This window comes from Vipera berus (assembly GCF_964194415.1).
Source record: "Vipera berus genome assembly, chromosome: 1".
Classification (NCBI taxonomy): domain Eukaryota; kingdom Metazoa; phylum Chordata; class Lepidosauria; order Squamata; family Viperidae; genus Vipera; species Vipera berus.
In genome coordinates, this window is record NC_138202.1 from 5,426,384 (window position 1) to 5,453,556 (window position 27,173).

At 46.3% G+C, this 27,173-nt stretch overlaps 2 protein-coding genes across 2 annotated transcripts in view; one reads left to right on the top strand and one right to left on the bottom strand.

Moving 5' to 3' along the window:
• The window catches only part of MPND (MPN domain containing), a gene marked incomplete at both ends in the record, with an annotated part of 28,525 nt that extends 13,017 nt beyond the window's left edge, over positions 1-15,508 (bottom strand). The window contains 6 exons of the mRNA XM_081314941.1: positions 1,072-1,144; positions 3,263-3,359; positions 9,758-9,833; positions 11,368-11,527; positions 13,468-13,698; positions 15,293-15,508. Of these exons, the coding sequence (XP_081171067.1) occupies positions 1,072-1,144; positions 3,263-3,359; positions 9,758-9,833; positions 11,368-11,527; positions 13,468-13,698; positions 15,293-15,508 (853 nt within the window). The remainder of the gene's footprint in view (positions 1-1,071; positions 1,145-3,262; positions 3,360-9,757; positions 9,834-11,367; positions 11,528-13,467; positions 13,699-15,292) is intronic.
• Positions 15,509-18,786: 3,278 nt separating this feature from the next.
• STAP2 (signal transducing adaptor family member 2) overlaps positions 18,787-27,173 on the top strand; it is a 38,564-nt gene continuing 30,177 nt past the window's right edge. The window contains exons 1-4 of the mRNA XM_081321246.1: positions 18,787-19,198; positions 21,338-21,395; positions 22,693-22,762; positions 24,383-24,565. Of these exons, the coding sequence (XP_081177372.1) occupies positions 24,467-24,565 (99 nt within the window). The 5' untranslated portion in view covers positions 18,787-19,198; positions 21,338-21,395; positions 22,693-22,762; positions 24,383-24,466. The remainder of the gene's footprint in view (positions 19,199-21,337; positions 21,396-22,692; positions 22,763-24,382; positions 24,566-27,173) is intronic.

The following is a 27,173-nucleotide window of genomic DNA, read 5'->3' on the forward strand; positions in this document are numbered from 1 at the left end:
CCTGCCCCTGTGCTAGTTTCTCCAGTGTCCTCAACATACGACCCCAATTTCTGTGGCTAAGCAGGACAAGTGAGTTAAGTGAGATTTGCCCGTTTACGACCTTTCTCGCCACAGTTGCTAAGTGAATCACTGCAGCACAGTTGTTAAGTTAGAAACACGGTCGTTAAGTGAATCCGGCTTCCCCAGGGGCATGGCTCGTCAGAAGGTTGCAAAAGGGGATGTTGAAAACCGTCATAAACACGAGCCAGTGGCCAAGCTTCTGAATTTCGATCACCCTGACCACGGGGGGATGCCGCAAGAGCTGTAAGTGTGAAAAATGGTTGTTAAGTCACTTTTTTCTGTCCCATTGTAATTTGGGACGGTCGCTAAACGAGTGTTTGTAAGTCGAGGATGACTTGTACAAGATCCAGCGATCTTCTGTTTGAAGATCTCCAGGCTTTATGACTGCTTCTCAAGATTTGGGTAGGGTTAGAAGGAGGAAGAACTGCCGACTATAGAAGAATGGACTTTAAAAGTTTCTAACTTGGCCGAGATGGCAAAGATCTCAGCGTATTTGAAAGATCAATCGCAACAGAGATACACTGTGGAGTGGAAGAGATGGATAGATTATATTCAGAATAAATATGGGACTAAAAAGTTTCACTTAGCATTTGAGTAAGCAGCGGATTTATATGATGTATAATTAGCTTGTAGTTATTTTATTAAGAGTTAAAGTGCGATAGAATTTAATATCTTATTGTTGTTTGCATATTTTAGATTATGTTTGTTTGTATTTTTATACCCTGTATTTAGCTCTGGGAAGTCGGGGAGGGGGGAGGGGAGGGGAGGGGAGAGTTGGGGAGGTTAGGGGAGAGGGGAGGGGGAAGGGAGGGGTTTTGTACTTAAAACTTTTCAATAAAAAAAAAAAAAAGATTTGGGTAGGGGGAAAAAAACCTGAGAGAAAATCATTGCTTCTTTTGTTCCCAAGCAGATGCGTGAATTATGAAGGAATAAAAAAAAATTTTATCTCATCAAATCCCCAAACATTCAACCTTTTGGCTCACCTCAGGATAATAACCCAACAGGACTTACATTGGCTGTTGATGTTCCACTGGCCAGCCAGGTAGCCCACCACTTCGCTTCTTGTTAAGTGACTGTGGAAATCCTAAAGAGAAGATGACAAAAGGAACGGATGAGCAATGACACTCAAGGGAAGGGAATATTTGGAAGCTCAGGGACGAACTGTGGGGTCCTGGGTGCTCTCTGAGCTGGGTGGCTTTCCTGCAGACGTTTCACGACCCAACTAGCGAACGTCATCAGGGTTGGAAGGGAAAGGGGTTTGTGGAAAGAAGGAGTAGGAGTATACGGTCCTTGGTGCTCTCTGAGCTGGGTGGGTTTTCTGGCAGACGTTTCATGACCCAACTAGGTAAAAACATCAGTGCTGGAAGGAAGTGGGGTTTGTGCACAGGAGGAGGGGGAGGAGGAGGAGGAGGAGGGGAAAGAGGAGGAGGAAGGGTAAGAAAAGGAGAGCAACAATAGCTTCCTGTTACGTATGTGTTCATTTTGGAGAGCAGGTTACAGAATTTCATTTTTAATGTGTGCCAATGTGCCCACAATAAAAAAATGACAATAAAAGTTATCTATCTATCTATCTATCTATCTATCTATCTATCTATCTATCTATCTATCTATCTATCTATCTATCTATCTATCCATCCATATTTTATCTATTTCTGTCTGTCTGTCTGTCTGTCTGTCTGTCTGTCTGTCTGTCTGTCTGTCTGTCTATCTATCTATCTATCTATCTATCTATCTATCTATCTATCTATCTATCTATCTATCTATCTATCTACTGTATCTATCTATCTATCATCTATCTATCTATCTATCTATCTATCTATCTATCTATCTATCATCTATCATCTAACTATCCATATTTTATCTATTTCTGTCTGTCTGTCTGTCCATCCATCTATCTGTCTATCTATCTATCATCTATCCATCCATCCATATTTTATTTATTGTCTGTCTGTCTATCTATCTATCCATCCATTTTATCTATTGTCTATCATCTATCAATCTACCTATCTTTTTATCTATCCATATTTTATCTATTTCTGTCTGTCTGTCTGCCTGTCTGTCTGTCTATCTATCTACCTATCTACCTACCTACCTATCTCTCATTTATCTATCCATATTTTATCTATTTCTTTCTTTCTTATCTGTCTGTCTGTCTATCTATCTATCTATCTATCTATCTATCTATCTATCTATCTATCTATCATCTATCCATATTTTATCTATCTATCTATCTATCTATCTATCTATCTATCTATCTATCTATCTATCTATCTATCTATCTATCTACCTACCTACCTACCTACCTACCTACCTACCTACCTACCTATCTATCTATCTATCTATCTATCTATCTATCTATCTATCTATCTATCTATCTATCTATCTATCTATCTATCTATCTATCTAAGGTGGTTCAGACTGTCCTATTTGAGTGAGGGGTAAAGTCTAATCGTCAGTTGTCTTAAGTATTCCCGTATACCAGGGGTAGGCAACCTTGGCTCTTTTATGACTCATGGACTTCAACTCCCAGAATTCCTGAGCCAGCCATGCTGAGGGGAAAGGGAGAGGTTTCCAAGGAATTCTGGGAGTTGAAGTCCACCAGTCATAAAAGAGCCAAGGTTGCTACCCCTGCCCTATACAGATAGTCCTTGACTTACGACCACAATTGAGCCCAAAATTTCCACTCTAAGAGAAAAGACAGTTATTATGTGAGTTTGGGGCCATTTTACGACCTTTCTTGCTGCAGTTGTTAAGTGAATCGCTGCGGTCGTAACATGGTCGTTAAGTGAATCTGGTTTTCCCCATTGACTTTGCTTGTCAGAAGGACACTGCAACCGCCATAAATATATGCCAATTGCCAAGCGTCTGAATTTCGATCACGTGATGCTGCAACGGTCGCAAATGTGAAAAATGATCATAAATCACTTTTTTGAGTGCTGTTGTAACATTGAACGGCCGTTAAACAAACTGCTGTAAGTTGAGGACCACTTGTATTTGCATTGATAGATTCAGTTGCCTTCATGTTCTTTCCCACTGACTGAACTCCACCAAGCTGTATGCAAACACTTGTAATAAACACAATAAAAAGTTCACTGTCAGCCTTTCCCAACTTGGTGCCCTCTGAACTTGCCGAATCCAGAAATCCCAGAATTCCCCAGCCAGCCCTGGAGTTGCGTCCCCAAAGCAAGAAGGGATTACCTACCACCAGTAGGAGAACGTTGCTAGAGATGGCCACATTGAAAGGCTGGAATTTGTTGAGGGCTGCAAAAGACGTCACCTCCACCAAGGTATGGGGGTTCCTAAAGGCAATTTTTTGTAAAAAAAAATCCTTAATGTTGTGATCATGAGGACTAGAAACGTCCTTTTGGAATACAGTACACACTGGTATGTGGTTTGCCTTATCAGGCAGACCGGAAGGGAAACATAACTAGATGAGCTAATTCTATTTTTACGGTAAGGCTGTTGTAACACAACCTTGCAGGTCAGAAAGTACAAATCTCCCAGTGTCAGAAGGTTGCCACAAAAATATAGTTGAACATTTAAATTTGAGAGAGAGAGAGAAAGAGAGAGAGAGATGATAGAGAGAGAGAGAGAGAGAGATGATAGAGAGAGATGATAGAGATAGATGGTAGATGATAGAGAGATGATAGATGATAAATAGATATACAGATAGATGATAGACATATAGATAGATACATGATAGAGATATATATGATATAGATAGATGATAGATGAGAGAGATGAGAGAGATATATATATATATATATATATATATATATATATATATATATATATATATATGCAAATTATTCAAATTGCTAATAAAGAATTTTGGGAGGCTAGCAGGCCATTTCGCAACTCTTTATGTTTCTGAACTTTCAGTCATACCCATTCAGAGTCATTTATCTGAGATTCGAACCTGGGCTGATTGTATTTGCTGAGCCACAGTTCTTTCTCTCTTTTATTAGCTAGAAGGCAAGGCTAAATATATGTTAAGTATTTGTCAAGGCTTGAAAGCACCTTGCTAATTAACTCTTTCATTCCTGCTTTGGCCTGTCTCAAGGCTTATCCACAGGATATAGTCAACTATGACAGCTCATTATTTGTGCAAATTATTCAAATTGCTAATAAAGAATTTTGGGAGGCTGAGATGGCCATTTCGAACTCTTTATGTTCTCATCAGTCAGTCATACCCTTTATCTGAGATTTGTATATATATATATATATATGTATATATCTGGGACACGGTGGCTCAGTGGGTTAGGACGCTGAGCTTGTCGATCTGAAGGTCGGCAGTTTGGCGGGTTGAATCCCGAGTGCCGTGTAACAGAGTGAGCGCCTGTTACTCGTCCCAGCTTCTGCCAACCTAGCAGTTCGAAAGCGCGTAAAAATGCAAGTAGAAAAATAGGGACCACTACGGTGGGAAGGTAACAGCGTTCCGTGCGCCTTTGGCGTCTAGTCATGCCGGCCACATGACCACGGAGACGTCCTCGGACAAGCGCTGGCTCTTCGGATTTGAAACGGAGATGAGCACCGGCCCCTAGAGTCGGAAACGACTAGCACGCATGTGCGGGGGAACCTTTACCTTTATATGTATATATATATATATATATATATATATATATATATATATATATATATATATATATATATATATATAGAGAGAGAGAGAGAGAGAGAGAGAGAGAGAGAGAGAGAGGGGGGGGGTGGGGGTGGTCAAGCTATTCTCCAAAGCACCAGAAGGCAGAGCAAAAAACAATGGTTGGAAACGGGTCAAGGAGAGAAGCAACCTGGAATTAAGAAGAAACTTCCTGACAGTGAGAACAATTAACTGGTGGAACAGATTGCCTCCAGAAATTGTGGGCGCTTCATTACCGGACGTATTTAACAAGATTAGGCGAGACCTGGGTTTAAAAACAGTAACTGTGAGAGGGACCTTGGAGTCCTAGTGGACGATCACTTGACTATGAGCCAGCCATGTGCGGCAGCAACCAAAAAAGCTAATACAATCCTGGGTTGCCTAAACAGAGGCACAGAATCAAGTACCGCTTTATAAAACCCTAGTAAGGCCACACCTGGAATACTGCAGCCAATTTTGGTCACCATATCACGAAAAAGACGTTGAGAGTTTGGAAGAAAAAAAAATTCAGAGAAAAGCAACTAAGATGATCCAAGGCCTGGAGACTAAAACATACGAAGAACGGCTGCGGGACTTGGGTTTGGCCAGTCTAAAGAAAAGAAGAAATAGGAGAGACATGATAGCAGTGTTCCAGTATTTGAGGGGCTGCCACAAAGAAGAGGGGTGTGTGTGTGTGTGTGTGTGTGTGTGTGTGTCACATTATTTTAATTGGGTTTTAACTGGGGTTTTACATGTTGCAGGGACTTAGTTTAATCTTTTTTAAATTGGTCTTAATTTTTGTATTAATGTTTTAAAATTATACCCTGTAAACCGCCCTGAGTCCTTCGGGAAAGGGCAGTATATAAATTCAATAAATTAAATTAAATTAAATTATTCACCCAAGCACCAGAGGGCAGGACAAGAAACAACGGTTGGAAACTGATCAAAGAGAGAAGCAACCTGGAATTAAGGAGAATTAAGCTTCCTAACAGTGAGGACAATTAACCAGTGGAACAGCCTGCCACCAGAAATCGTGGGCACTCCATCACTGGAGGTTTTTTTAAGAAGAGACTAGACAGCCACCTGCCTGTATAGGTTCTCCTGCTTGAGCAAGGGGCTGGACTAGAAGACCTCCAAGGTCCCTTCCGGCTCTATTCTGGTTGATTGATGGTCCCCTTAACTGCCCGAGGAATGAGGGGTGGGTCTTATCTGACCCTCTTGCTTCTGCCCTTTATCCAGCTGAGGGCTAAGCGGTCTCTTTATCTGACCCTTTGCTTACCAGAGTCTCTTTGCTCAGGCCAAGGTCTTTTCCACGGACCATGACACATGGGTGGCATTGAGCATGTCAAGAGTACACCCCTGTAAGAATCCCAGTCTATGGGCTACACTGGTTCCCAGTAGGCAGAGCAGACATGGAGTGGGGTTGCTGGTGGACACCTAGAAAGTGTCACAAGGCAGGAAAAATCAAATGCATACGTATAGTATAGGTGGTACCTTGCTCAATAGTAGTGAGAGGGATCTCGGAGTCTTAGTAGACAATCACTTCAATATGAGCCAGCCGTTTGCTGCAGCTGCCAAAAAAGCCAACACAGTGCTAGGCTGCATTAACAGAGGGATAGAATCAAGATCAAGTGAAGTACTAATACCACTTTACAATGCTTTGGTAAGGCCACACCTGGAATACGGCATCCAGTTTTGGTCACCACGATGTAAAAAAGATGTTGAGTAGAATTGCAGCAGTGAAAATGAATGTCCTGCCTAAATTTTTATTTTTATTCCAAATGATACCGGTTCTTAAAAAAGACTCTAATTTGGAAGAATGGCAACGGGGTATCAATAAATTTGTGTGGGCAGGGAAAAGGCCACGAGTTAAATTTAAGATTATGCAGGATACTCGTGAAAGAGGTGGTCTTAAAATGCCTAATCTTAAATTATATTATGAAGCTGCTGCGTTGTCAGGAATAAGTGACTGGATTAATTTGACACAAGGGAGATTATTAAATCTTGAGGGCCACGACTTGTTATTTGGCTGGCATGCATATTTGTTGTATGATAAGAAGGTAGATAATGTGTTTAAAGTGCATATTTTAAGACAGGCATTGTTGAGAGTCTGGAAGAAGTATAGACATAAGTTAGACTACAAGATGCCGTTGTGGGCAATCCCGAAACATGCAATAGAAAACATAAATGTTGGCTTCAAACATGATGTGACTACGTATAAGGAGATCTTAAGCTTGGAGAGGAACGTCTGGTGTTTGAAGCCGTACAATCTCTTGCGAGATGAGAAGATCGTTCAAACTTGGTTTCAATATAGTCAATTACGTGCCAGGTGGAAAGAAGATCAGAAAATTGGTTTCTCAATGACTGATGAAAATTTGATAAAGCAAATTAGAAACCAGGGTCCAGCACATATCAAACGGATTTATCTTGCGTTGATAGAAATTGACTCAGAAACAGAACTTGTTAAAGACTGTATGATAAAATGGGCCCAGAATATTCAAGAAGTTATTACAATGGACACGTGGGAAAAGATCTGGGTGAGGAACGTAAAATTTACGCAAGCCCAAAACCTAAGAGAGAACTTTTATAAAATGTTTTATAGATGGCATTTAGATCCTAAAAAGCTTGCAAGTATGTATACGAACTATCAACCTAAATGTTGGAGATGTGGTGGCGAAGATGCAACGTATTTTCATATATGGTGGACCTGCAAAAAGGTTAAGGCTTTTTGGATAAAAATTTGGTGGAATATGCAGAAGATCTTCAAGCAAAGGATAAAGTTTTGTCCGCAATTGTTTTTATTGGGTATAATTACAGATGCTACTGTTGTGGACATTAAGTTGATGTTGAATTTAATCACAGCAGCAAGACTCTTAATAGGTCAATATTGGAAGAAGGAGGAACTGCCGACTATAGAAGAATGGACTCTTAAAGTTTCTGACCTGGCGGAAATGGCAAAGATTTCGGCTCATTTGAAGGATCATTCGCAAGAACGTTATATTATGGAGTGGAAAAAGTGGATTGATTATATCCAGAACAAATATGGGACTAAAAAGTTTCACTTAGCATTTGAATAAGTTTTCTTTTCTTTTTTTTCTTCTCTTTTTTATGTAATAACAGTATTGCTTGTAGTCATTTCATATGAGCTAGAGTGCGATAGAATTAATAGTTTATTGTTGTTAGCATATGGATGTTTATGATTGTTCTTTGTTTTTATACCTTGTACTTAGCTCTGGGAAGTCAGGGGGGGGAGGGGGGAATGGGGGGGAGGGTTAGGGAGGGTTAGGAAGGGGTGGGTGGAGGGAGGGGGGGGATTGTTAAAGATAAAATGTACTGTAAAACTTTTCAATAAAAAAAAAAAGATGTTGAGACTCTAGAAAGAGTGCAGAGAAGAGCAACCAAGATGATTAGGGGACGGGAGGCTAAAACATACAAGGAACGGTGGCTGGAATTGGGGATGTCTAGTTTGATGAAGAGAAGGGTGAGGGGTGACAGGATAGCAGTCTTCCAATATCTCAGGGGCTGCCCCAAAGAAGAGGGAGTCAAGCTATTCTCCAAAGCACCTGGAAGGCAGGACGAGAAGAAGCAACGGATGGAAGCTAATCAAGGAGAGAAGCAGCCTGGAACTAAGGAGAAACTTCCTGACAGTTAGAACAATTAACCAGTGGAACAACCTGCCTCCAGAAGTTGTGAATGCTCCAACACTGGAGGTTTTTAAGAAGAGACTGGACAGCCATTTGCCTGAAATGGTATAGGCTTTCCTGCCTGAGCAGGGGGTTGGACTAGATGACCTCCAAGGTCCCTTCCAACTTTATATTATTATTATTATTATTATTATTATTATTATTATTATTATTATTATTATTATTATTATTATTATTATTATTATTATTATTATTATTATTATTATTATTATTATTAGTGCCTGCCTTCAGAAAGAAGACTCGGCCGGGCCCAGATAGCAGCACATTTCCAGGAATTAACGCATTAATTCTAGCATTCTGGATTTCTCCATCCGCTTCCTCGAGAAAAGAGGCCTTCGGAGACTTGACTAACTGAGTCTCTTTGCAATATTTTCTCCAGGCTGAATATTTTCAGATCCTAGAATCTCGGAGCTAGAAGAGGTCCGTAAGAGCTATTTATTTTATTTTATTTTATTTTTTCTTTTCTCTCCTTTCTTCCAGCTATTCTTACTTTCGTCCTTTTTTCCTCCCTCCCTTTCGTCCATCAATTTATCCTTCCTTCCTTCTTTCCCTCCCTCCCTTTTCTCCTTCCTTCCATTTATCCTTCCTTCCTTCCTTTTTTCTCCCTCCCTCTTTCCTTCCTTCCATTTATCTCCATCCATCCAACCAACCATCCATCCTTCCTTCCATCCATCTAGCCTTCCTTTTTCCTTTTTTCTCTCTCTCCCTCTTTCCTTCTCTTCCTCCCTCCCTCCCATCCTTCCTTCCTTTTTTCTCTTTCTTCCTTCCTTCCTTTTTTCTCTTTCTTTCTTTCTTTCTTTCTCTTTCTTTCTTTCTTTCTTTCTTTCTTTCTTTCTTTCTTTCTTTCTTTCCTTTCTTTACTTTCTTTCTCTTTCTTTCTTTCTTTCTTTCTTTCTTTCTTTCTTTCTTTCTTTCTTTCTTTCTTTCATTCCTTTCTTTCTTTCTTTCTCTCTTTCTTTCTTTCTTTCTTTCCTCCCTCCCCCCATCCTTCCTTTAATAGATTTGTGTGTGAACTCAAGGTAGTATATTCAATGTTTCTCCCCAACAAGATTCCTGATATGCAGTTCGGGCTGAGAGGAAGGTTACCGGAAGCCCCTCAGGAGGATTAGAACCCAGGTCTCCCAACTCCAGCCCAGCCCCTTCCCTGCTATCCCTGATTGGCTCTTGAGCTGAGAGGGAGGGATTGACCCATGCAGAAGAAAACTGGAGAAAGAACTTCTCATCTACGTGCAAAAATTACCCATTTTAAAATAGACTCAGATATTCTCTATTACCCCAGGAATCTGGTCTCTGAATCTTCTGTTCTTGTTAATTTTTTTTTTTGGGGGGGGGGGAAACCCTTAAACAGGACACGGCGTTCACTGGATCAATGTACCTGACAGAATCCCGACTCCCCAAATTGCAATAGCGGACAGGAATTCGATTCTGGCAATCCAGCCTTTTGCTGTGATCTGGGGGAACAAACAAACAAAAATAATAATAATAATGCTGCCGGTCAGTGTTTCAAGATAAAAAAAAATATCCAGCAGATTGGAAAAAAAAAAGGCAATAAGATTCTCATGCTGGATCCGTCTTGGAGTCGGAGGTGTTTGTCCTTTTCTGTGGGTTTTTTCCCCTCGTTTCAGAATTGAAAGAAAATTTAAAAAAGTCTTTCTGAAAGTCAAGTTTCTCAAGCTCAGCAGCTTGAAGACGAGAGTGGACTTCAGCTCCCAGAATTCCCCAGCCAGCAACGAAATCCACCAATCTTAAAGCCTGCTGGGTGGGGAATTCTGGGAGTGCAACCCATAATTCCAGATGAAAAATATCTCTAAGTAATGGAGAATTGGGAGAGCCAGAGGAATAAGCCTCGGCTAAGGCCATTCTTATAGGGACGCGGTGGCTCAGTGGGTTAGGACGCTGAGCTTGTCGATCGGAAGGTCGGCAGTTTGGCGGGTCAAATCCCGAGTGCCGCGTAGCAGAGCGAGCGCCTGTTACTCGTCCCAGCTTCTGCCAACCTAGCAGTTCGAAAGCACGTAAAAATGCAAGTAGAAAAATAGGGACCATGACGGTGGGAAGGTAACAGCGTTCCGTGCGCCTTTGGGGTCTAGTCATGCCGGCCACGTGACCACGGAGACGTCCTCGGACAAGCACTGGCTCTTCGGCTTTGAAACAGAGATGAGCACCGGCCCCTAGAGTCGGAAACGACTAGCACGCGTGTGCGGGGGAACCTTTACCTTTAAGGCCATTCTTGGCTGCCAGTTCTCACAAGAAGATACTTCCTTCCTTCCCCCTTTTTCTCCTTCCTTCTTTCCTTCTTTCCTTTCCTTCCTTCCCTTTCTTTTTCTTTCTTTCATTCTTTCTCTTCCTTCCATCCTTTTTCTCTTCCTCCCTTCCTCCCTCAACCCCTCCCTTTCTCCTTTGTCTTCCTGCCTTTTTGCTTCCCTCCTTCCCCCTTTTTCTCCTTCCTTCCTTTTTCTTTCTCTTTTCCTTCCTTCCTCCCTCACATCCTCCCTTCCCTCCTTTTTCTTCCTTCTTTCCTTCCATCCTTTCCCTTCCTTCCCTTTCCCCCTGCTTCCCCTCTTTTCCTTCCTTCCTTCTTCCTATTTTCCTTTTTTTCTTCCCTCCATCCCTCTTCCCTTTTTCTTTCTTCTTCCCTTTTTCCTTCCCCTTTCCACCTTTTTCTCCTTCCCTCCCTTTCTCTTCCCTTCCTTCCATTCTTCCTCCTCTCCTCTCCCTCCTTCCTTTCCTTCCTTCTCTTCTTCTTCTTTCCTTCTCTCCTTCTCCCTTTACATCCTTCTTTTCTCCCCTCCCCTCTCGTCATCCATTGCAGGGTAAGATAAAAACGTCAGGGTCGTGCCCGTGAAGCTTTGCTCACAGTGTGGCCACCATCTTGCCTTTTTTGACCTGCGGAGAGCAGCACCGCCAGGAGAAATTCAGCCAGCCCAGGCAGTGCTGCCTCACTATGGCCCCCGGTGGCCTTTTCGCCAGCTTGGGTGGGCCCCTTACCCGCATTGTGTGAGTCGGACAGACTTTTCGCCAGCGCCTTCCTGCTTTTCTCGTCCACCTTCTTGGCCAGCATGGAGTCAGCCAAGGCTGCCTTCATCCCTTTGGCCTCATCTTCCTCCTCGTCACCCAGATCCTCTTCCTCCCCTTCGCTGATCAGACTCTAGGGTGGGGGGAGAAAAGAACACCAAGCAACTAAAGCAGCTTTTTCCTGTGGGATTCGATAACTTCAATGGGAACCTCGTCAGTTTAAACTTGGCCCTTTTATGACTGGTGGACTTCAAGTCCCAGAATTCCTCAGTCGGCCATTTTGATGAAACTGCGGGCTTGGATCCAGACTCTCAGGGGTCTTCAAACTTGGCTTTTTTATGACTAGTGGACTTCAACTCCCAGAATTCCTCAGTCGGCCATTTTGATGAAACTGCTGGCTTGGATCCAGACCAGGGGTCTTCAGACTTGGCCCTTTTATGACTGGTGGACTTCAAGTCCCAGAATTCCTCAGTCGGCCATTTTGATGAAACTGCGGGCTTGGATCCAGACCAGGGGTCTTCAAACTTGGCTTTTTTATGACTAGTGGACTTCAACTCCCAGAATTCCTGTTGGCCCTTTTGATGAAACTGCTGGCTTGGATCCAGACCAGTGGTCTTCAAACTTGGCCCTTTTATGACTGGTGGACTTCAACTCCCAGAATTCCTCAGCCAGCATGCCTGGCTGAGGAATTCTGTGAGTTGAAGTCCCCAAGTCTTAAAAGGGCCATGTTTGAAGATCCCTGCTCTAACTCTATGTATTAGTCTATTATTCTATTCCAGGGGTCTTCAGAGTTGGCCCTTTTATGACATGTGGACTTCAACTACCAGAATTCCTCAGCCAGCATGCCTGGCTGAGGAATTCTGTGAGTTGAAGTCTCCAAGTCTTAAAAGGGCCATGTTTGAAGATCCCTGCTCTAACTCTATGTATTAGTCTATTATTCTATTCCAGGGGTCTTCAGACTTGGCCCTTTTATGACTTGTGGACTTCAACTACCAGAATTCCGGTTCCACAAGTCATAAAAGGGCCAAGTTTGAAGACCCCGGATTTAAACACTCCACTGTATACCTGCAATTCCATGAGGTCCCACTAGGGGGCATCACTGTGGTGGTCTTGGCTGACTTCCAAAGTCTCAGCCAGGGCAGAAGGACAGGTAATCTTCCACGTACGGCCACAGTGGAGCCGGACCTTTACAGCCGGATATCAAAAAATGTGACTGACCCCATTTTACAACCTATTTTTTTGTGTGTCGATCGTTAAGTGAACCAATGCTTCACCCGTTGAACTGTGGTTCAACTATGGCAAGAAAAGTCATAAAACGAGGCCAAATCCACTTGAACAACTGCCTCGCTTAGCCACGGAAGGTTTGGGCTCAACGGTGGCCCTGCGTTGAGGGTAATAAATGGAATAAATAGAACTGTGAATGGGTTTGCTACAGCTAAGGGCGCCATGCATTGACCTCCTGTGGACTAGAAACTTAGAGAACAATGCCAGAAGAAGTCTATGGAGCTTCTCAGTCACCCAGGTCACGGTTGTCCCAAAGGTGCTTTTTCAGGAGGCAGCTGGACTTCCTTGTTTTTCCTTGAAGACGTTTCACTTCTCATCCAGGAAGCTTCTTCAGCTCTGACTGGATGGTGAGGAATGGAAGGATTTATACTCCTTGCAGACAGCTGGTCATTTGCATCCTTTTAGAGTCGTTGAGGCCACTTGGAGGTTGATCTGTGTCCTCAGGGTCGCCCAAGTGGTGCAAATGGGTGTGGAGCCTTCTTGGAGCTGCCGAAAGGACCGTGTTGTAGATTGGAGATAAGACGGTATCCTGAGCAGTTCCACACCCATTTGACCCTGAGGACAGAGATAAGCCTCCAGGTGGCCTCAACGACTCTCTAAAAGGATGCAAATGACCAGCTGTCTGCAAGGAGTGCAAATCCTCCCATTCCCCACCATCCAGTCAGAGCTGAAGAAGCTTCTGGGAGGAGAAGCGAAACCTCTTCAAAGGAAAAACAAGAAAGTCCAGTTGCCTCCTGAAAACAGCACCAGTGCCAGAAGAAGGTTTTGAAGCAGAGCGGAAGGGTTTACCTCCTCCGCAGGGGGGGCGTTGGGTTGATGCTTCTTCAGCCAGACCGCTTTGTATTGGTCAAGTTTCTGCCCCTTGTACTTGACTGAGGCCCAGCCGCAGCCGGACTTCTTTGCAGGGTTGACCAGCTTCTTGCAGTAGGTAGCCCAGGCGCTGGGGGAGTTAAAGATCTGTCCGGTCTGTTGCCAGGCGATCTTCCCATCGGTCAGCAGGTCGCCCCAAAATTTCTTCCCCTGAGACAGGCAAGAGGATTAGGAGCATACACAACCCTGTTCACAAACCAGGGGGTTCACAAACCAGGGGTCTTCAAACTTGGCCCTTTTATGACTTCTGGACTTCAACTCCCAGAATTCCTCAGCCAGCGTGCCTGGCTGAGGAATTCTGGGAGTTGAAGTCCACAAGCAGGGGTCTTCAAACTTGACCCTTTGATGACTTGTGGACTTCAACTCCCAGAATTCCTCAGCCAGCGTGCCTGGCTGAGGAATTCTAGGAGTTGAAGTCCACAAAGAGGGGTCTTCAAACTTGGCTTTTTGATGACTTGTGGACTCAGCATGCCTGGCTGAGGAATTCTGGGAGGAGTCTTCAACCTTGGCCCTTTGATGACTTGTGAACTTCAACTTCCAGAATTCCTCAGCTAGTGTGCCTGGCTGAGGAATTCTGGGAGTTGAAGTCCACAAAGAGGGGTCTTCAAACTTGGCCTTTTGATGACTTGTGGACTTCAACTCCCAGAATTCCTCAGCCAGCGTGCCTGGCTGAGGAATTCTGGGAGTTGAAGTCCCTAAGTCATCAAAGGGCCAAGTTTGAAGACCCCTGCCCTAAACCCTCCCGGAGTTCCTTCAGGGGGCTTATTGGGTGTGAACAACCCATGCTAGTTTGTTCAAGGAGCCACACTGAAGAGTGCAGAGGAGAGCAACAAAGATGATCGGGGGGCTGGAGGCTAAAACATACAAGGAACGGTTGCTGGAATTGGGGGTGTCCAGTCTAATGAAGAGAAGGACTAGGGGGGACATGATAGCAGTCTTCCAATATTAGAGGGTCTGCCTCAAAGAAGACGGGGGGGCTCCACCTCTTCTCCAAAGCACCAGAAGGCAGGGCTAGTAGCAACGGATGGAAAAACTGGTTGTTAAGTCCCTTTTTCTAGTGCCGTTGTGATTGAGACAGGTCACCAAACGAAACATCGTACCTCGAGGACTACCAAGTTTCACTGCCCAACTTGGTAACATCATCAGCACTGGAAGGGAGTGGGGTTTGAGGAGAGGAGGAAGAGGAGGAGGAGCAGAAAGGAGGAGGAAGAGGAAGAAGAGCAGGAGAAGAAAGTAGGAGGAAGAGGAGAAGAGGAGAAGGAGGAAGAGGAGAAGGAGGAAGAGGTGGAGGAGGAGGAGCAGAAAGGAGGAGGAAGAGGAAGAAGAGGAGAAGAAAGGAGGAGGAAGAGGAGAAGACGAGGAGAAGGAGGAAGAGGAGAAGGAAGAAGAGGAAGAAGAAGAGGAGGAGGAGGAAGAGAAGCCGAGAAGAAGGAGGAAGAGGAGGAAGAGGAGGAGGTGGAAGTGGAGGAAGGAGGAGGAGAAGAGGAGGAAGAAGAGGAGGAGGAGAAGAGGAGGAGGAGAAGAGGAGAAGGAGGAAGAGGAGGAAGAGGAGGAAGAGGAGGAGGAGAAGAGGAGGAAGAGAAGGAGGAAGAAGAGGAGGAGGAATAGGAGGACTGTGGGGTCCTTTGTTGCTCTCTGAGCTGGGTGGTTTTCTTGCAGACGTTTCAGGACCCAACTTAGTGACGTCGTCAGTGCTAGAGGGGTGTGGGGTTTGACGAGAGGAGCGGGAAAGACGGTCTCCTACCAGATAGTAAATCGAGAGGACTCCTTGCCCCGGTTCAATCAGCCCATCTTTGAGAAGAACCCGGAGCGTGATTCCTCGGCGGGTCAGGAGGCTGCAGTTACGTCCACCCGGCAGGGTTTTTCCCACGCTGTCCTGCTCGGGGTCTTCCAAGCTGGTCTCCAGCTCCTCCTCGTCTTCTTCCAGACACTCATCCCCAGCCAGGGATTCCGCGTCCATCCCTGGAACGGAGGCGGGAAGCGAATCGGAGGCGGAATCGGAGGAGGAGGAGACCTCATGAACGTCTCCGATTCCTTCTTCCTCTGACCAGGCTGCCTTCAGACGTGGTGGGAACTTCAACTTTCGCGGAGAGGCCGGAGTGCCATCGGTCGGAAATGGTGTCAGGTCTCCTGCTTGGGCAGGGGTTGGACTAGATGGCCTCCAAGGTCCCTTCCAACTCTGTTATTCTATTCGGTTCTAAAACACGGAGGTCTTGGCAAAAAAACCCAACCCACTTCTCCCAGGACCGTTCAACTGCGAGACGACATCCCTGGTGCCACGCCCTGCCTTTTTTTTGCCTTTGAAAAAAAAAAGCTCAAGGTCCTAGTCCTCGTGAAGGTTACATTCCATTTCGGAAGCAAGGGCCAGAAGATGGCCTCAAGGCTTGAAGACAGATTCTGAGTCCTGGCATGGCTCCCCCTCCCCCTCTTTTCACTCTCCATTAAGGGCAAAGACAGCCGGTTTGGTTTAGTGGCTGAAGGCGCCAGGCTAGGCACCAGGAGACAGTGAGTTCTAGTCCCGTTTTAGGAATGAAAGCCAGCCGGGTGACTGTGGGCCAGTCCCTCCCTCTCCGCCCAGGCTACCTTGTAGGGTTGTTGTTCTGGGGGACATAGGAGAAGGAAGGAGTAATCTGTATGTTCGCTGCCTTGAGTGATTTATAAAAATAAGAAAGGCAGGATAAAGATAGAATAGGTAGCTAGGTAGGTGGAGAGAGAGAGAGAGAGAGAGAGAGAGAGAGAGAATGGATGGATGGATAGAGACAAACAGATGATAGACAGACTGATAGAAAGATATAATAGAGAGAGAGAGACAGGCAGGATGGATGGATGGATGGATGGATGGAGAGAGACAAACATGATAGACTGATAGAAAAATATAATAGAGAGAGAGAGACAGGCAGGATGGATGGATGGATGGAGAGAGACAAACATGATAGACTGATAGAAAGATATAATAGAGAGAGAGAGACAGGCAGGATGGATGGATGGATGGAGAGAGACAAACATGATAGACTGATAGAAAGATATAATAGAGAGAGAGAGACAGGCAGGATGGATGGATGGATGGAGAGAGACAAACATGATAGACTGATAGAAAGATATAATAGAGAGAGAGAGAGACAGGCAGGATGGATGGATGGATGGAGAGAGACAAACATGATAGACTGATAGAAAAATATAATAGAGAGAGAGAGACAGGCAGGATGGATGGATGGATGGAGAGAGACAAACATGATAGACTGATAGAAAGATATAATAGAGAGAGAGAGACAGGCAGGATGGATGGATGGATGGAGAGAGACAAACAGATGATAAACAGACAGACTGATAGATAGATATAATAGACAGAGACAGGCAGACAGACAGAGGATGGATGGATAGAGACAGAGAGATGATAGACAGACTGATAGAGAGAGACAGGCAGACAGACAGGATGGATGGATAGAGACAGATGATAGACAGACTGATAGATAAGATATAATAGAGAGAGAGAGACAGGCAGACAGAGGATGGATGGATGGATGGAGAGAGAGGCAGACAGAGAGAGTTGGATAGAGGGATGGAGACAGACAGACGATAGACAGATATAGTTATAATATATATACAGAGAGAGAGAGAGGCAGATAGATGATGGGTGGACGGACTGATCGACAGACCGATCACCTTTGTGGTGGGCCTCTTTAAATCTTCATTATTCATATGAACTGGACAATAATTAAGAGACAGAAAATAACAGGAGACCACCAGCCCCCCCCCCCAGCCCATCTGGAAGGTCCCAAAGAGACCCCCCCATCCCTCCCCCTAGTCCACAGAGGACAGGTTCGGAAAAAAGAGCGTCTAGGCCAGTCTTGCCGACTCTAGCCTAGGAGGTAGCCTTTAAGGCGAGCGGACTTCAACTCCCAGAATTCCCCAGCCAGCGTGGCTGGCTGGCGGGAACTCTGGGAGTTGAAGTCCACACGCCTGAAATTCACGGAGCTTGAGAAGCGGGGCTGGATTTTAGCCCAGGCTCTGCCGCCTTTCCTAAGGTTTCTCCTCCTGAAGTTGTGAGAAGGCGTCTCCTCCCTCCCGCGCCAGCCCGGCAGCTTTTGACCGTTGGCCGCCCTCTGCTCATGCCCAGGAGCCCTTTGCCAGCGCCGGCCACTGGGGTGGAACGAGCTGCCCGCGGGTCGGAGGGGTTCGAGGAAGGCTCCCCCCCAACTCCAAAGCCTCGCGGACGATGCCCCCCCCACCCGCCCTCTGGACGTGCTCAGAGGCACCCTCGCCTGGCCGGAGCGCTGCTTGCGGGGCCGGGAGGGGCGCCCGCGGTACCTGCAGCCGCCGCCGCCGCAGCAGCCATGGCCCGGGCGCCGCTTCTTCAGGCCGGCAGCATCCTCGCCCGGCCGGCCGCGGGAGACGGAAACAAAGGGAGGCGGAGAAAAGGCAGGAGCCGGGAAGGAGGAGGAGGAGGAGGAGAAAGGCGGCGGGGGGGGGGAGCGAAGGAGGGAAGAGAGGGGGAGGAAGGAGGGGAGGGAGGAGGGAAGGGAGGAAAGATGGGAGGGAGGGGAAGAGAAGAAGGAGGGAGGAGGGAAGGAAGCAGAGGAGGAAGGGAGGAGGAAGGGAGGAAGGAAAGATGGGAAGGAGGGAGGTTGAGAAAGGAAGACAAGATGGAAGGGAGAGAGGGAGGAAGGGAGAAAGCAGAAGAGGAAGGGAGGAAGGAGGAGGAGGAGGAGGAGGAGGAGGAGAAAGGCGGCGGGGTGGGGGGAGCGAAGGAGGGAAGAGGGGGAGGAAGGAGGAGGGGAGGGAGGAGGGAAGGAAGGAAGGAAAGATGGGAGGGAGGAGGGAGGTTAAGAAAGGAGAAAAAGAAGATGGAAGGGAGAGAGGGAGGAAGGAAGGGAGGGAGGGAAGCAGAAGTGGAAGGAAGGAAAGAGGAGGGGAGGGAGGAAGGAAAGGAAGGATGGGAGGGAGGGTGGGAGGAGGGAGGTTAAGAAAGGAAGAAAAGAAAAGAAAATGGAAGGGAGAGGGATGGAGGAAGGAAGGAAAGATGGGAGAGGAAGAAAAGAAGAAGGGAGGCAGGGGGGAGGGAGGGAAGCAGGGGAGGAAGGGAGGAAGGAAAGATGGGGAGGTTAAGAAAGGAAGAAAAGATGGAAGGGAGATAGGGAGGAAGAGAGAAAGCAGAAGAGGAAGGAAGGAGGAGGAGGAGGAGAAAGGTGGTGGGGGGGAGCAAAGGAGGGAAGAGAGGGGGAGGAAGGAGGAGGGGAGGGAGGGAGGAAAGATGGGAGGGAGGAAGGAAGGGAGGGAAGCAGAAGGAAGGATGAAAGGAGGGAAGGAAGGAAAGATGGGAGCGAGGAGGAAGGGGAAGAGAAGAAGAAAAGATGGATGGGAGGGAGGGCAGAAGGAAGGAAGAGAAAAGTAAGGGAGGAGGAAGAGATGAAAAAAGGAAAGAGGAACAAGTAAGGACGGCGGAAGGAAGGAAGGAAAAAGTAAGACGAGATAAAAAGGAAGGAAAAAGTGAGGGAAGGAAAGAAAGAAAGAAAGAAAGAAAGAAAGAAAGAAAGAAAGAAAGAAAGAAAGAAAGAAAGAAAGAGAAAAAGAGATCACAGCCAGAGGCAATCAACAGAGTCCAATGGTGAGAGACCAGCCTAACACATTATATAGGAATAAGGAATTCATGGTAAGTAAAATGTAAAAACTGTACTAGATCATTAAAACACCTTCTATTTAAAAAACAATAAAACGAAATATCAAAAAGGGAACAAACTATGTCCGTGATGCCCCCTCCCCCAATATTACAAGGGACCCCTTTGCAGTAACCTAAATTATGTCCCCTGAGGTCTATAGCAATTACTGGTAAGTCCTTGACTTACAACCGTTCATTTAGCAACTGCTGCAAGTTGCAATGCCCCCCCCTGGAGAAACATGACCTTTGACCTATGATCCTTGCACTTACTACCATTCCAAGATCCGTACGGTCACGTGATCCGAATTCAGACCCTTGGCAGCGAATATGTATTTACGACCGTCACAGCATTCTCCGGGTCACCTTCCCAGCTGGCTTCCAACATGCAAAGTCAAAGGGGGGGAGCTGGATTTGCTTAACGACCGTATGGTGATTTGCAGTGATTCACTTTACAACTGTTGCAAAAAATAAAAATAGTTGCACGATCTCAAGGGCTGCCCCAAAGAAGAGGGAGTCAAGCTATTCTCCAAAGCGCCTGAAGGCCGGACAAGAAGCAACGGATGGAAACTCATCATGGAGAGAAGCAACCTAGAACTAAGGAGAAACTTCCTGAGAACAATTAATCAGTGGAACTACCTGCCTCCAGAAGCTGTGAATGCTCCAACTTTGGAAGTTTTTAAGAAGAGATTGGACAGCCATTTGTCTGAAATGGTATAGGGTTTCCTGCCTGAGCAGGGGGTTGGACTACATGACCTCCAAGGTCCCTTCCAACATCATCATCATCATTATTATTATTAGGTAAAGGTAAAGGTTCCCCCGCACATGCGTGCTAGTCATTTCCAACTCTAGGGGCCGGTGCTCATCTCAGTTTCAAAGCCGAAGAGCCAGCGCTTGTCTGAGGACGTCTCCGTGGTCATGTGGCCGGCATGACTAGACGCCAAAGGCGCACGGAACGCTGTTACCTTCCCACCGTAGTGGTCCCTATTTTTCTACTTGCATTTTTACGTGCTTTCGAACTGCTAGGTTGGCAGAAGCTGGGACGAGTAACAGGCACTCACTCTGCTACGCAGGACTCGGGATTCGACCCGCCAAACTGCCGACCTTCTGATCGACAAGCTCAGCGTCCTAACCCACTGAGCCACCGCGTCCCTCATTATTATTATTATTATTATTTTTTATTATTATTATTATTATTATTATTATTATTATTATTATAATTATTATCATCATCATCATCATCATCATCATCATCATCATCATCATAATCCGTCCTGCTTAGGCATGGCAATTTTGGTCACAAGCTGAAGATTTCCCTGCACAGGTGGTCCTCCATTTACGACCACTATTGAGCCCAAAATTTCTGTTGCTAAGCAAGACATTTGTTAAGTGAGTTTTGCCTCATTTTACGACCGCTATTGCCACCCTTGTTAAGTGAATCACGGTAGGAAGGAGGCAGGAAGGAAATGAATTAATTTTTCAGGTTGCAGCAAAATTGTTGGACACTGTTGCAAGGTACAATCTGGCCAGCAGAGGGCACTGCTTCCCCTCCTATATAACACTGGAATTAAACTTCTTTTATGCCAGGAACAGAAGCTTCAAGAGGGATCTGTGAGGTCATCCAGTCCAATCCCAGGCCTAAAGCAGAGCCACAACTGTATGTAGAGCTCTGCAGCAAAGTTGTGACTTCCACTTTCTGGGGAAGCTGCTTCTTGTTGAACAACAATCATCATCCAGATGTTTTTCCTAGTTTCCAAGAAAAAAGATCAGCATGTTTGGCAAATTGTGCATGGATCTGCCTGTTACATTAAAGAAAAAAAAATATGGAAAAAGGACCAACTCAGATAATCGAAGGGCTTCCAGAACAGGACCTATTTTCCAAAGTTAGAATATTTGAGGGTTGATCGTTTTTAAAATATTTAAAACGTATTTAAATATTTATTTACAATATTTTAAAAAATATTTATTTTAAGCAGATAAAAAGAGGTTTGTGAGACTGCTGTCAGCCCAGGACTCAGAAACTAAAGACGTATGCTGGGGAATTCTGGGAATTGAAGTCCCTGCAATGTAAAGCTGCCAATGTTGAGAAACATTGGATTAGATTCATGAGAAATAACCTTTTTTTTCTAACTGCAGGTAATCCTCGAGTTACGATCACAATGGAGTCCAAAATTTCCCTTGCTAAGCGAGATAGGTAAGTGAATTTATCCTATCCTATCCTATCCTATCCTATCCTATCCTATCCTATATTGCTATTACATTCCATATTCTATTCTGTTCTGTTCTATTCTATTCTATTACATTACATATTCTATTCTATCTTATTCCATTCCATATCCTATCCTATCCTATCCTATCCTATCCTATCCTATCCTATCCTATCCTATCCTATCCTATCCTATCCTATCCTATCCTATCCTATCCTCTATTGCTATTCTATTCTGTTCTGTTCTGTTCTGTTCTATTCTATTCTATTCTATTCTATTCTATTCTATTCTATTCTATTCTATTCTATTCTATTCTATTCTATTCTATTCTATTCTATTCTATTCTATTCTATTCTATTCTATTCTATTCTATTCTATTCTATTCTATTCTATTCTATTCTGTCCTCTATTACTATTCCATTCCATATCCTATCCCATATCCTATCCTATCCTCTATTGCTATTCTATTCCATATCCTATCCTATCCTATCCTATCCTATCCTATCCTATCCTATCCTATCCTATCCTATCCTATCCTATCCTATCCTATCCTATCCTATCCTATTCGATTCTATAGAAATTTCCTCAGAGTGAGAACAATTAGCCAGTGGAACCGCTTGCCTCCAGAAGTTGTGGGTGCTCCACCACTGGAGGTTTTTAAGAAGAGACTGGACATCCACCTGTCTGAAATGGCTTTGGGTCTCCTGCCTGAGCAGGGGGTTGGACTAGAAGACCTCCAAGCTCCCTTCCAAGTCTGTTCTTCTATTTTACTAAGTGAATGGTTGGGAGGACCAGCCGTACGGGCCAAAGACTCTGGGCTCCTTTAAAAGAGGAGGGGAAAACAGCTACATCTGCAGCTATCCTCTCCTTCCTCTGTTGCACACACATCCTCTTCCCGTCAACTTTTTTTTTTAAAGAATATTTATTCAAGTTCCAAAGGGCACAGCTACTGGAATGTGGAAAGACAAATAACAGATCGAGGGTGGTGATTTTTTTTTAAAGGCCTCCAAAAAGAGATTTACCTTTCTAGGTTTGCCAGCCAGCGAGGAAAGGCTGGGCCTGCCCTGTTTTCTGGAAAGGAAAACAAGATATTCCAGTTCAAAAAAGGAATTGCTGCCAATTTGGACTGGTTGCATTTCTCTTAAAGGGACGGGAAGGTTTTGCTTTAATTCCGGCAGAAGAATGGATCCACTTTTGCTTCAAATAATATTAGATATTATTAGATTAGACAATTGTTATCCAGCGCTAATATTCCAACACATTTCAACTTTTGTTTCTCTTTAGAAAGCAGATTCGGATGTACCGGTAGGACTTGAAAATGAACAAAAAACACCCCCCAAAACTCTCATTTTAGGTGTGTGTATGAACAGAAGGATCTGAAGATAAGTGTAATGTCTGCGTTAACCTGTTGGCTGTTTCTTTTTCCACAAATAGTCCTCAACTTACAACAATTCATTTAGTGACTGTCACCCAGAAGGCGGGACTAGAACTCACCATCTCCTGGTGATTGGCCCAAAGTCACCCAGCTGGCTTTCATGTCTAAGGCGGGACTAGAACTCACCGTCTCCTGGTGATTGGCTCAAAGTCACCCAGCCAGCTTTCATGCCTAAGACGGGACTAGAACTCACCGTCTCCTGGTGATTGGCCCAAAGTCACCAGCCGGCTTTCATGTCTAAGGCGGAACTAGAACTCACTGTCTCCTGGTGATTGGCCCAAAGTCAGCCAGCCGGCTTTCATGTCTAAGGTGGGACTAGAACTCACTGTCTGGAATTATGGCCGTTCAGTCGGGATAGCTGTTAAGCGGGTCATCGTGTGACTACAACCGACTTTATGACATTTTTGCGGTGGTCTTGTAAGTGAACGCTGTGGTCATTAAGTGAGCCCATTGTACCAAATGGTTTTTTTTTTTTTTGCTGGAAACCACAGTTAGCCTGGGTAAGTTGGGCAGCCAATAAATTTTACGGATCAATACATGAAAATAAATAAACAGCAGTTTCTGGCAAAACCCCCCCACCTCTTAAATCGTGGTCACGTGAGTGCAGGACACTGTAAACAACCTTAAATGCAGGCCTGTTTCCAGGCACCCAAAATATGATTGATGTCCGTCATCTGGTAGGGTGGGTGTGTTAATTTTGGATCCAGGTCATAAGTAGCTCGGGGGGGGGGGTTCCATTGTAATTTTGGTCGCTAAACAGTCGTAAATCGAGGAGTGCCTTTCTCTCTCCCTCTCCCTCTCTCTCTTCTCCCCAACTTTCTCTCTCTCTCTCCCCCCAACTTTCTCTCTACCCCCAAATTTTCTCTCTCTCTCTCTTTCTCTCTCTCCCCATCTTTCTCTTTCCCCAACTTTCTCTCTCTTTTCCCCAACTTTCTACCCCAACTTTCTCTCTCTCTCTCTCTCTCTCTCTCTCTCTCTCACTCACTCACTCACGCTCTCTCTCTCTCTCTCCTGCCCCCTAATGGTCATCAGGAGCTCAGCCTCAATTTCCCCAACGGCAACAGGCTGGTTTCGAACCCTGTCCAGGAGTTCAAACGTCGCCCAAAGAGACTTCTCGAGAGAAAGCTTTCTGCACGTTCTCGGGGAAACCCTGCTCCTCTTCCTCCCCTTCCTTCCCCTCCATTTGGAAAACCCAAGTCAGCCAGCGAGGCAAGAGCCGGATACGAATCATCGGCACAGCCGGCTGAGACCGACCAGCCAGGCTAAACGAACGAATCGTCTCCCTCCGGAACAAAAGCCAGCCGTTTTCTTCCTTCCTTTCTTCGTGTGAACTCAAGCGAAGAAGAACCAGCTGGGAAAAAAAAAGGTCCGGGTCCCTCCCGCTGTCCAAGGTCCAGGCCGGTCAAGGGCACCAGCCGAGGGGACGGCCCCGGGGAAATTACAGGGTGCCTGCAAAACTGGGACGGTGGTGGTGGCGGTGGTGGGGGAAATAAAAATCAGTGCGGCTGAATTTATTACATTTTTTGCTTCCTGGTGCAGATTCCTCAACTCTGCCGAGAGCGAGACAGAAGAAGAGGAGGTCCCTCCTTCACTGGTTTTCCTGGGCCAGAGCGACGCGAAGCGATGGCCGCACCGGGCCAGTGGTCAGTCAAAGCCAAGGCCGCTGCCCTGCCCCCCCATTACTACGAGGGCTTCTTGGAGAAGAAGAATTTGTGGGACCAGGTACCCTTGGGAAGAAGAAACGGGAGCCATAGAGCGTGGGGTGGTGGTGGACCCAGATCGGAGGCTTTTTGGAAGCTGGGCACATCTGGGGGGGGGGAAATGCAGCTGCTGCCTCCTCCCCCCCCGGGGAGATGAGGGGAGGGTCTGCATTTTAATCGGGGCGGGGGGGAATCGAACAGCCTGGCCTGGTTTATCGGGAAGGGAAAGGGTCTGTGAGAAAGATAGAAAGATAGAATTACAGCCTAAAGAGAGTTGGAAGGGACCTTGGAGGTCTTCTAGTCCAACCCCCTTTGAGAGGCCGACGGTGTATTGATTCCTAGGAACGGGCCGATATGAGGCGGCGTAGCCCTTCGCCCGTACAGTCAGTCCTCGACTTGCGACAGTTCGTCTAGTGCAGGGGTAGGCCACCTTGGCTCTTTTATGACTGGTGAACTTCAACTCCCAGAATTCCTGAGCCAGCATGAGGGAACTATGGCCCCTTCATGACTCGCGGACTTCAACTCCCAGAATTCCTGAGCCAGCCAGGACTCAGCTTGGAAACCTCTCCCTTTCCCCTCAGCATGGCTGGCTCAGGAATTCTGGGAGTTGAAGTCCACCAGTCATAAAGCGGCCTAGGCCTAGACCAGGGGTAGGCAACCTTGGCTCTTTTATGACTCGTGGACTTCAACTCCCAGAATTCCTGAGCCAGCATGAGGGAACTATGGCCCCTTCATGACTCGCGGACTTCAACTCCCAGAATTCCTGAGCCAGCCAGGACTCAGCTTGGAAACCTCTCCCTTTCCCCTCAGCATGGCTGGCTCAGGAATTCTGGGAGTTGAAGTCCACCAGTCATAAAGCGGCCTAGGCCTAGACCAGGGGTAGGCAACCTTGGCTCTTTTATGACTCGCGGACTTCAACTCCCAGAATTCCTGAGCCAGCATGGCTCAGCTTGGAAACCTCTCCCTTTCCCCTCAGCATGGCTGGCTCAGGAATTCTGGGAGTTGAAGTCCACGAGTCATAAAAGAGCCAAGGTTGCCTACCCCTGGTCTAGTGACTGTGCAAAGCCACAACGGCACTGAAAAAAAGCAACCGGTGACCGCGTTCCACGCTGGCGACTGTTGTAGCCTCCTCGCGGTGGCGTGATTTGCATTTGGGCGCTAGGCAACCGGTTCCTATTGACGACAGCTGCAGCGTTTCCTTTCTGACAAGCAAACTCAGGGAGGGAACCCCGATTCCCTTAGCGACCGGGCGACTAACGGCTGCCGCCGTTTACTTAACAGCCACGGTGAGGAAAGTAGTAAAAACGGGGCAAAAACCACTTCATCAAGTTCTCACTTGGTGACCTGAATTCTGGGCTCAATGTGGCCGTACGTCAAGGACTGCCTGTATAAAGGATGGAGGAAGATGTTTAGAAGAGACCCGCCATAGTTACTCTGGCTGTAAAATGTGGGGGGGGGGGAGAGGTGGTGTGTAGGGAACATTCAGATAAGAGGCAGCTGAGCCTGAAGCTGCACAATGAATGGAGAAAGATGTTTAGAAAGATGTTGCTCAGGCTGTAAAAAGTGTGTGTGTGATGTTGCGTAGATCAGGGCTTTTCAGCCAGTGGTACGGGTACCACCTGGGGTACATTGGCACCTGGCAGGTGGTACGCGACCATCCTAGGAAAGTGGTAGCGGGGGAGGGGAATGAGCTGAACCGGTGGCAGCACCGCACAAGCCAGAGCGAGAGACGGCTGGAGCTGCAGGGCTGTCAGGGCTCAGCGGAAGCGCCGGGATCAGCACCAGGCTCCAGCTGGAGCTCGGCGCTGATCCTAGCGCTTTGCTGAACCCAGAAGAAGCGCCGATCAGCTGGAATGTTGCAGCATCTCCAGGGTCTTGTGATTTACATTCAGATGCTTGGCAACTGATTCCTATTTATGACGGTCACAGTGTCCCAAGGTCATGTGAAGTGACCAAAACCTGCTGCAACTACCCAGCAGAGGGGGAGGGAATAAAAACCAAACACCCCCCACCCCACCCCTGCTGCCAATCCTCAACAGAAATGCTCACAACGATGAAAACCTCGGACAGGAGGAAGAGGGCCACCGGGCAGGCAGGCAGGCGTCTTGCTCGGCCCTGGCTTGGGGGGCACTTTTTCCAGTGCCATTGTAACTTCGAACAGTCACTAAGCGAGCTGTTGTAAGTCGAGGACTACCTGTACTTTATCACTTTTTTCCTTTTTTTTATCATTCATTAAGCTTTTGACACCTTGCTAGGCGACTGGTGGTCCTCGGATGTTGCCGTATCCTAAAAGTGGTACAATGGGTGAAAAGGTTGAAAAGCCCTAGCCTAGAGAACAGCCTGAAGCTGCATAACATAAGAGGCTCAGAAGGGACCCCCCCCTAATTTCCCCCGAGACGGAAGTGGGGGGGGATATATCCAAGCTAGGGAATAGTCAGATAAGAGGCCGCCTTGCCCTCTGCTGTATAATGGACAAAAGAAAGAGGCTGAAAATGGACCCTACATAGTTTTCTCAGGCTTTCCAGGAGAAAGAAGTGGGGGACAGAGTCGTACTTTGAGATTGCAGGACTTTTTCACTTTACTATCCCTTTACAATGAGGCTCTCCAGTTGCCTGTCCTGTCTGGCCCAC